This window comes from Octodon degus, unplaced genomic scaffold, assembly GCF_000260255.1.
Source record: "Octodon degus isolate 3935 unplaced genomic scaffold, OctDeg1.0 scaffold00204, whole genome shotgun sequence".
NCBI lineage: Eukaryota > Metazoa > Chordata > Mammalia > Rodentia > Octodontidae > Octodon > Octodon degus.
In genome coordinates, this window is record NW_004524780.1 from 218759 (window position 1) to 229048 (window position 10290).

The 10290-nt window shown below is 40.3% G+C and overlaps 1 protein-coding gene across 1 annotated transcript in view; it reads right to left on the bottom strand.

Annotated features, from left to right (window-relative positions):
• Positions 1-2175: 2175 nt before the first annotated feature.
• Positions 2176-10290, bottom strand: part of LOC105743999 (zinc finger protein 101-like) — a 17903-nt gene continuing 9788 nt past the window's right edge. The window contains exons 2-3 of the mRNA XM_023704812.1: positions 3138-3264; positions 2176-2219 (exon numbers count right to left, since the gene is read on the bottom strand). Of these exons, the coding sequence (XP_023560580.1) occupies positions 2176-2219; positions 3138-3264 (171 nt within the window). The remainder of the gene's footprint in view (positions 2220-3137; positions 3265-10290) is intronic.

Consider the following 10290-nt stretch of genomic DNA (forward strand, 5'->3'; position numbering starts at 1 on the left):
CCAAGATAAAGACCTATATAACAAAAAATGTAACTTTTGTATCTGACATGGTCAGTCAAGTCCCCTCAGGACTTACCCTGAAACCCTGTACTGCAGTTTGTAGATCCTTTGTCAGTGTCAGCCATGTGGATGAGTCATGGCCATTGCTTGACCAATTTGCTCTCTGAGAAAGCCTGAGAGAATGTTTTCTCTCCATGTGACTATCCTTACACACAGTCTACATCGTCGATCATTGTCCTCTGTGTCCCCATAATCTCCTTGATCAGAAAATTTGGGACACAACTGAGTTACAGGATATTACAGTATGGGTTCTCCTGTTTCCTGAGTCTTCACTGACCTTAATTACAATAACTCTGTGTAGTGAAGGCTTTCCTACATTGCTTAAATATGTAAGGTTTCTCCCCAGTGTTGATTTTTTCATGTTCCTGGCAATAACTGGGCTACACAAATGCTTTTTCACATTGTTTACATACATAGGGTTTCTCGGCAGTGTGAATTCTTTTATGTATTTGATAGTGACTGAGGGCACTAAATGCTTTCCCACATTGCTCACATACATAAAGTTTCTCCACAGTGTGAATTCTTTTATCTTTGTAAACACTATTGCTACTAGCTAATCAATCCTTTCACACATTGCTTAGATACAGAAGGCATCTCTCCAGCATGTCTTCTTTCATGTACTTGAATATGGTAGAAAAATGAGTTTTCCTATATTGTGTGCATACATATGGATTTCCCCTACTTTGATTTCTTTCATGGCTTTGAACACTATTGGAAGTTCTTGAAGCTTTCACTATTTTGCTGCCTAAAAAGTTCTTTCCATGGTGAGTTCTTTCACTAAGATCAGAAGAAGTTTTCCCACATTGCTCACGTAGATAGGGTTTCCCTCTAGGCTTTATCCTTGCATGTTTTGTAAGGGACTGGATGTCACAGCAGGTTTTTCCACATTCATTACAGTTACTCAGGTTGTCATCAAATCTCACATGTTCATTTGTCATCAGTCCTCAGTGAAGTAAAACACACATATTTAGTCTTAATAATCCAATCAGGTGCCCTCTACAAGCGAGAATTTCAGCTGGCTTTAAAGCAGCTTGCTTCATGTCCACATTAGCATTTGGAGCCCAAACAAATATTTCTTCCTGTTGATACTTTTATGCTGATCACATTCTGTGACCTCTTCACTTGTGAAGGGAAAAAAACGAACAAAAATACCAATTACAATAAAGAGGTCTTCACTGGGGAGATAGCTTAGTGGCTGAAGTGCCTGCTTGGCAAGCACATGGTCCTGAGTTCAGTCTCTGGTACCAAAACTAATAATAATAATTTAAATTCAAAAAAATAAATTAAAAATAAAAAGCTTTTCATATCAATAATTGACGAAGAGAAGTTCTGCTTTGATTCACCATAAAAAAAATATTGGGGGATGGAGAGATAGCTCAGCAGCATAAGCACATGCCTGGAAAGCACAAAGTCCTGAGTTTGATCATCAGTACCACAAAAAAAAGATAAAAAGTTTTGAGAAATTGATTTAATGCCTTGAATGATGTGTCCAAAACATTCATTCTCAAAAAGGTTGTTTTCATCAGGGAATTTTTAATTGGTGTACACTTGCAATACAGAAAGTCTAGCTTCATTTCAAAGGACTTGTACCTGTGTGTATCACACACTGATAATGTCTGATGTTTTCCTCCATCACTCTCCCCTTCTGTCCTGACCCTTGTCATTTCTTCTATGATTCCCACATCCAACAAGTTAGGCATTCTGTTTTCTATCACCTCGCCTTTATTTCACTCCTTGGTTTACATTTCTGGTTTAATACATAAGAGAAAATGTGATAATTCACTTTCTCTGTCTGACTTATTTCACAACATTACAGGATTAAATCTCATCTATTTTTTTTGGTAAATGATATAATATCATTTATTTCCATTGCCAGCTGAACATATAGCACACTTTTTTTACTGCTGAGAATGCAACATAGGTCTTAGCATTGAATATTTTCAACTTTTTTATTTATTTTAAAAGAGATTCTCATTAATCATTAATTTGCTCCAGCTGAATTTAAGATGTCATCCTGCTGACCTGGCTTCTCGGAGTACTGGGATTACAAGAGTGAATCAAGTTGCACCTGTCCCGGACATTTTTAATCCAAGCATCCAATGATAGGCATCTAGGCTATTTCCAGAGATTAGAGATGGTGAACTGCTTCCAGACAATGGCTATTGTGAATACGCGTGCACAAACTGCGCTGAGCATAGGTATGCATGGATCACTAAAACTTTTGAGAACACACCCAGGAAGGTACGCCTGGATCAAATGGAAACTTCTATTTTTACTTTTGGAGACATCTTCATATTGATTATTGTAATTATTTATTTTACATTCCTACCAATAATATTCAAGGGTGCTTTTTTCATGAATGGACTCAGTGCTCTGGAGTATGCATTACAATGCTACCATTCATTTGCATTTTGAATACTTCTTTCAGTTTAGGGATTCATTATCTAATAAATATTGCTCATTCACATATATACATAGATACCTAGAAGATGAGTTTCTGTCAAATTTCAAAATTTATTCTTTTCACATAAGCCTATATATAATATCTAAATGTAATCTCCTACATTTTCATGATGTTGATCATGAAAGAATTTTTATACTGATAGTGTCATTTGTTGCATATCAGCACTAAGTCAGCTTCCTATATTAGAGTATTTCTGTATTCAGCTGACAGGTTATACAAAATTGGCCTGTGTGCATCTCTATGGAAGATTTGTAAGATTAAATAAATTTGAATATGGCCCATTTGAACAGACTCCTCAGATGAAACATTTCTGCTCATATACTGACTCTTCAGGATTATCCTTTTCCTTCTAGTGCAAATTACCCTAGATTTCTTGAGGTATCTTTGTTTTGTTTTGTTTTTCATCAAATTGCTGGTTATTCCAGGATCTTCTGGAGCTGTAGTCACAAAAATAAAAATGGCACTATATTATTATCTAAAATTCTCCATTGCCAGGTGGAGTCATTAAAATACTTAAGCATTCCTGATGTTCTTCAGTGTTGCAACATTCTATATAATTAAACTGCCTCAATGCCCTTTGATTGTATACATGAGAAAATGATGTCATCCTTACCTACAGCAGTCATATTCCTAAATGTTTCCTGCATCACATCTCTGTAGAGCTTCTTTTGGGATGGAGTCAGCAGAGCCCACTCCTCCTTGGTGAAGTTCACAGTTACATCCTCAAATGTCACTGCCTCCTAAACAAACATGCATGTTTCTTCAAAGAAGGTGGAGATGCACACCCTGAGATATCTCAACTCCTCTCATAAAAAGCTAAACTGAGGTTGATGCCTTCAACTCTGAACTCCATGTCTTGGTCCCCAAACCCCTGTGTATGCACACAGCAATTTTTATGCTAGGTTGCAACTCATTGCTAAAGCAACTGCAGAATAATAGCACTGATTGCCCTGCAGGTCACCCACATTGTAGTTTTGCACTGTCTGTATAGCAGAGCTCATAGAGGGAGCCCACAAATCATCACCCACAAAGTACAGGAGCAGATAAGTATCTAATGATTGATTCTGACAGATGACAGATTACATCCTCTTTCAAAACTTATTGTTCATATAACTGAGTCCTTCTATTTGATTGTTTTGTATCCAGGCAGCACTTGGAAAGTTGAATTTGGGTTCATAGAAATAAATTCACTGAACATTAAACAATGAATAATTAAAATGCAAATTAAAACTACTATATAAGATCAAGTCTATGGGCAATGAAAAAGGGGGAAGAGTGACATATAATCTTATAGCTCAGTGACACCAAATGGTCACCTTGAATTCAGGATAAGGAGCAGAACATGGCTAAATTGTACTAAATGTAAATTGAGCCAGCATATCACAACTTATTTATTGTCACACTAAAAATATCCTCAGAGAAACCACTGGTTCAGATCTACCTGGCTACCTCTATTACCCCCTACTTTTCCACTTCGTATCTGTTCCTCCTTTTTTCCATAAAAAAAATCCCTTTTGTGTTTTCCACTGATGCATGTCCACCTAAAATTTCTTCTTTTCCCCGGTGTGATACTGTTGTCAATCAAAGTCCTACCTCATCCAGCATGTCCATTTGGAACACTGTCTGTGAGGTATTGGTGAACTACAGCAATTATGTGAGCAGTGGGGTGTTTCTCTGCACTCATACATGAACCGCATGGACGTGTGAGTGCCTACTTCAAGAAGTGTAACAGGTGTGCGTTTAACAGACGGCCCCTTCAGCATGCTGCCCCTTACAGCAGGACTTTCATATTCCCTGTTTTAAATTGGCTGGATCTGGGGAGATAGTTCAGTAGAATAAGCGCTTGCCTGGCAAGCACAAGATCCTGAGTTCAATCCCTGGTGCTGTAATAAATTTAAAAACTTGGTAACATTTAATCTAACTTTTGGTATTATAAAATGCAAAAGCTCATTTATTGATTCCTTTATTCATTTATTGCATTGCTCCTGATATGTCTTGGCAAGTACCCTAACACTTGATTTTCAGCGCAGGCAATGTTAACCTTTTTTTTTCCAATTTATATGTGATTTGTAAAGATCGTATGACTATGGGGAACCATCCAGATAGCTCAGCAGACTAAAGTGCCTGCTTAGGCAGGTGTGGTGACCAGGTTTCAATCCCTGGAGTGCCGTGTGACAGGTCCACCCCCTGGGGGGGGGGGGGGCACTGGGACTGGACATGGTGCTGCGCACCTATAATCCCAGTTTTGGGAGGTTGAAAACAAGAGGATCACCACGAGTCCAGTCTGTGTAGTGAGACAGTGTAGACCCTGTACTAAAAAAAAAAAAAAAAATACATTTAAAAAAAAAGATTCTAAGCCTTTGGAATAGATAAAATGTGTTTGGTACTTTTGGAATTTATCATTATGACAATTAAGCCCAGAGTGGAGGATACAATTTGTGTTCTTCAGATCTCAAATTTAAACTTCTAACAAATTTAGCATAGTTCGATATCTTAGCTGCTTTCCTTAACTGAGACCAACCATCCAACAACCTCAACTGAAAGGAGCAGGGTTTATATTTTCTCACAGTATCACTTCCCCTTCTCTTGGTTCCAAGATAAAAACTGGAAGATAAAGAAAAAAAAAAAAAAAAAAAAAAATGATCCACATACCATAGCAATGAGAAGGTAAAGGTATGTCTAGGACAGACAAGAACCTACTTTTCTTGGCTGTGAACCTAGTGACTTCTTTCCAAAAACCCCCACATCCTACAAGTGCATTCTGGTACTGAACTCCTCAGTGAATGCATCCACTCGAGACAGGGCCCAAGAGACCATTTCGTTTTCACAGTTAGGACACATTTAGTGGGTGGTCAGATAAAAACTATACTTTGTGTGTTCCTGGGTTAAAAAAAAAAAAAAAAAGCACAGCCCTGTCTCATGTACACAGCAACCTCACCCAAGCCAAGTCTCCCCTCAACCTTCCTGCTCACTGCACAGCTTGGTAAGAAGCAGGGCTGCAACCCATCTCTGACACAACTAACAAAAAAACGGAATATAAATGAAGGAAAATTTTGTAGTGAAAATATATTTATATATCTGGATATACAAAATAGGATAGATATGTATCTACATTCTCTTAGTTCAATGAGAAGAAAAATTTGTACTAATAGTGTTTAGACAAGATATCATGTCTGTATCTTGTACTCTGAATAACTACTATGAAGACAACAATATGCAATGTATTAATTATTGTCTCTATCCTACTAATCTGTTTTGAAACTGTCTATTTCTTTCTCAGTGAAATTAGTAAAAATAAAAACTATTGTTGATTCCCTATCATCTTGTTTTGAAATTCTGTATAATTTTTGATGTTTTTTATTTGTTATTCTCTATAAACAAAAGTAGTTTGAAAACTCATTTTTAGGCATTAATTGTGTTATTTGGGCTGTTTAACTTAGTCTATATTAAAGCTGCATAAGGAGACATCAGTGGCATTTGCTTTGCCTCACCTGGAAATTGACTTACGACACAGCCCACTGGTTTTCATTGAAGCAGGAGTAATTGTTTGCTAAATGAACTTTAAAATCATATGACATCTTGATTAACCATGCTCGTCTTTCCTTTTTGTACTATCATTTATTAACCAACATGCTCCTTAATAAAGTTTCATATTAAATGCAAAAAAAAAAAAAAAAGAAGCAGGGCTGCAGGCATGGAGCTGGGAAAGTCAGGGCTCCCACCGCAGTGCAATTGCCTCCCTTCTCCTAAGGGTACTTAGTTCCTGCAGAAGCCTCAGCCTCACCCCAAGAGTCAGAAAATACCAATGTGCACCCCAACAGATGACACAAGAACAGAGATTTCTCCACTGATGTAGGGAGCCTCAATTCCTGCCAACCCTAGTTCTGTCCACTTCCAACTAGAAATTATGCCTCCAACAAAAATTGTACCCCTGTGTTTGTTCATCTGGTCCTGCAAAAGCACTTTCTGGGGCAGTGAGGTCTCCCAGGTCCTTCCCAGGCAACCGGTCAGTACAAGCTGCAGAGCAAGCCAGGCTGAGCCAGCGAGGGCATCTCTCAGACCCACATTGGGGGCTTCTGACTGAAGTGCCTGACAGAGAGGGAGTCTATCCTCTGTCCAGCACATATGATTTGGCTGTTCATGCTGTGCATACTCTTCTTCACTGATGCAAGGCTGCTCCCTGGTTTGCCTACTGAGCCACAGGAAGCACAAAGATAATGCACTGCCCACTTGTGTGGAGCACAAATGCCACACTCTGAACTCTGCACAGGTTTTGTCCCAGAATACTGACTTGATCTGGGCTGTTGAATCATTGATTTGAATCAGAATTTGCTTCCAGATTTGCAGATAGTTGCATCTCCTTACTACACTCTGTGGACTCTACTTGTTGTCCCTGGTGATGGAACTGCAGCTCTGCCACTGCCCTGCCAGACTCAATGATGCATAGAGAAATGCAAGGCACAATCTGGGTCCAGGCAAAGGCAGAATACAGATGGATACAAGAAGGCACGGGGGGTGGGGGGCCTGCCCCTTAGCTCAGTTCTTTAAGTGGCTGCTTCAACAAAGCAGTCAGGCTCAGGTTGCTGTGGTTAGATCCCCACAACTTAAGCCAGCCAAACCTGCCCTGAAGGCATTCAGAGCAAAAAGGAAGAAGAAGAAGAAGAAAGAAGAAAGAAGAAAGAAGAAGGAGGAGGAGGAGGAGGAGGAGGAAGAGGAGGAGAAGGAGAAGGAGAAGGAGAAGGAGAAGGAGAAGGAGAAGGAGAAGGAGAAGAAGAAGAGGAAGAAGTAGTCACCAGGAAAGTCACAGTGAAAACAGCTGCATGAGAGGCTATCTCACACATTACCTCTCAATCTCATCATTTTCAGTAAAGAAAATGAAAGCGTGTTAATAGGAAATATAATTCTTTTATGTATTTACTGCAGGGTCTACAGGATCTCACTACACAGATTGGACTCAGACTGATTCTCCTGTTTTCAGCCTCCCAAGCGCTGAGATTACAGGTGTGCACCACCATGTCCTGTCTCAATTGCCGTCTCAGTGTGCTGGGGGGCGGGGCATGGCACTTGGGGGTAGGATCAAACCCTGGGCACTGTGCTCTGCCTTAGCAGGCACTTTAGTCCGCTGAGCTATCTGGCTGGCCCATAATTATTTTTTAAAAATGAAGAAACTGGTATTATTTCTTAGTACTATTAAGCAAAGGAATTAAGATCAAATTCAAATTTTCACACACCACACACAAACAATTGTTTTCAAGTTTTATTTCTTTACTTTTTAAAGAGACTAAAAATTGTTTTTAAAAAATTAGAAACAATGCAGTTCAACAAACAAAACAATAGAGATTCAACAATTGCTGTTATATAGCACAATGTTGTCTCAAAATAGTTGTTTGGAATGCCAGTAAAAAAACATGCAACATTGGTTTTAAAAAATTATAATAATGACTCGGGGCTGACTGGATCCTCATTCAACCCAGAGCCCAGGCCCAGTGTGTGAGTGAGACCACCTGGGCCCACTGAATCCTCGTTCAACCCAGAGCAAAGGCCCGGCATGTGTGTGAGACCACCCAGGCCCACGGAATCCTCATTCAACCCAGAATGCAGGCCCAGCGTGGAACCCTTCAGCAGAACTCCCTGCAAAGAGGCTAGAGGCAAGATCCACCCATCTGATTCAGGAACAGAACATCTTGCCAGAGTGGCACAGAGAGTTTACCTCCAAGTGCTGCAGCAGGAAGAAGTGGAAAACAGCAGTCAGATGCAAGCCACACCCACCTGAAGGAGTCTCAACTTTGTAGACCCAGACCTGGTGCTACGGTAATAGCTGTATCTAAGCTCTACACTAAAGGTCAGAAGACAGAGGTATACAAAATGACAAAGAGAAGGAACAAAATGCAGTCTCAGACCAAGTACACCCAGAACAAATGCAGAAGACACTACCAAAGAAGAAATTGGAAATCACACGCCTGAAACCTCTGAAATAATAGCTTTTGAAGTAAAGAAACAACTGTGGAAAGGTATAGAGGAAATCACATCACAAATAATTTCTGAAGTAAAAAGTAAAAGAAAAAACAATTACTATAATCAAAGAAGTACTAAGTGCTTCTAAAGAAGACACTGATTAAAAAAACAGAGCAGAATATAAAAATGATGGAATCCTTGAATAAGCAATATAGGAAAGAAATAGAATGCATGAAGGAGATTCAAAGTGATATACAGGAAATTAAAATCTCAATCACAAGCTTGCAAAACCGTTTGAATGAAAGTGAAAATAGACTTTGGGACCTTAAGACACCATTGCAGCTAGTGAAAAAATAAGAAAAGATATCTTAAAAACAATTAGAATTCAGGAAAAATTTTCAATACCTGCAAGACAATGCAAAGATGGACAGTGTGAGACTAATAGGCATCAATGAGAAGGAAGGAGTCAATACAAATGATATAAAAAGAATATGGGCAGAAGTAAGAGCACAAAACTTCCCAAATATGGGAAAACAATCTGACATTCAGTAACCAAAGCATAGAGAACTCCAAATAACATCAACCCAGTGAAAACCACACCCAGACATATAATAATCAAGATCCCAGAAATTTAGCACAGGAACAGTATATTAAAAGCCGCTACAGAAAGAAACAGATCACGTTTAAAGGAAAACCCATCAGGATAATGGCAGATTTCTCTTCACAAACCATAAAGTCAAGAAAAGGATGGAGCAAAGTAATACAAGTCTTGCAAGAAAACAAATTCTAACCCAGACTGATATACTCTGCAAAACTCTCTTTCAAGTATAATGGAGAAGTGAAATACTTCAATGACAAAGAACAACTTAAGAATTTCACGATGACAAAGCCTACACAGACTACTAAATGATGTCCTAGAGAGGGAGCAAAATGATCACCACTCCATGAATGAGAATAGAAAGAACCCACCAAATAGGGCAAACAATTAAACACAGGAGAATAAGAGGTATACAAAAGTAGTCTTTCAGACCCAGTCCTAGCCAGGCCTGGTGAGTATATGTAAGAGCTTCGGCTACCCTGCGCCAACGGGACCTACTGGTCCCAGCCCAGGCACAGCATGGGTGAGACCCTCTGCCACCCCCTTGGAATGCCCCCAACCACTCTGCATCCCCTCCCCCACCTCGCCCACCAAGTAGGAATTTCTGCCACGTTCCGGGAACCCCGAGAACCACTCCTAGCCCAGGCCCGGTGAGTGTGTGGGAGAGTTTCCGGGTACCCTGAGCCAGTGGGACCTACTGGTCCCAGCCCAGGCGCAGCGTGGGTAAAACCCTCTTTCACCCTCTTGGGACGCCATCCATCACACCATAGTACCCCCCACACACACCCCGTTCACAGAGTAGGAATTTCTGCCGCATTCTGGGAACCCCAAGACCCAGTCCTCATCCAGGCCTAGAGAGTGTGTGGGAGAGCGGCCTCTACCCCCTACTCAACCGTGTCCCCTCCAGACTCAGCTTAGTCCTGGCAAACAGGCCTGGGGTGAAACCCTTCAACTGCAATCCCTGCAGAAAGGGTAGGGGACAGAACCACGCAGCTACTCCAGGAACAGAGCATCTTGCCGGAGGGGCACAACAGGTTCATGCCCAAGGGCAGCAACACAAAGGAACTAAGCACAGCAGCTAGACCCAAGCCAAGCACAACTGGACAAATCCAAACTTTGTAGATCTACACCTGAACTTCAGTGGGTGCTAAGGCTATAACTGCAACAAAGATCTACAACAAAGGTCAGAAGACAGTGCTGCACAAAATGACAA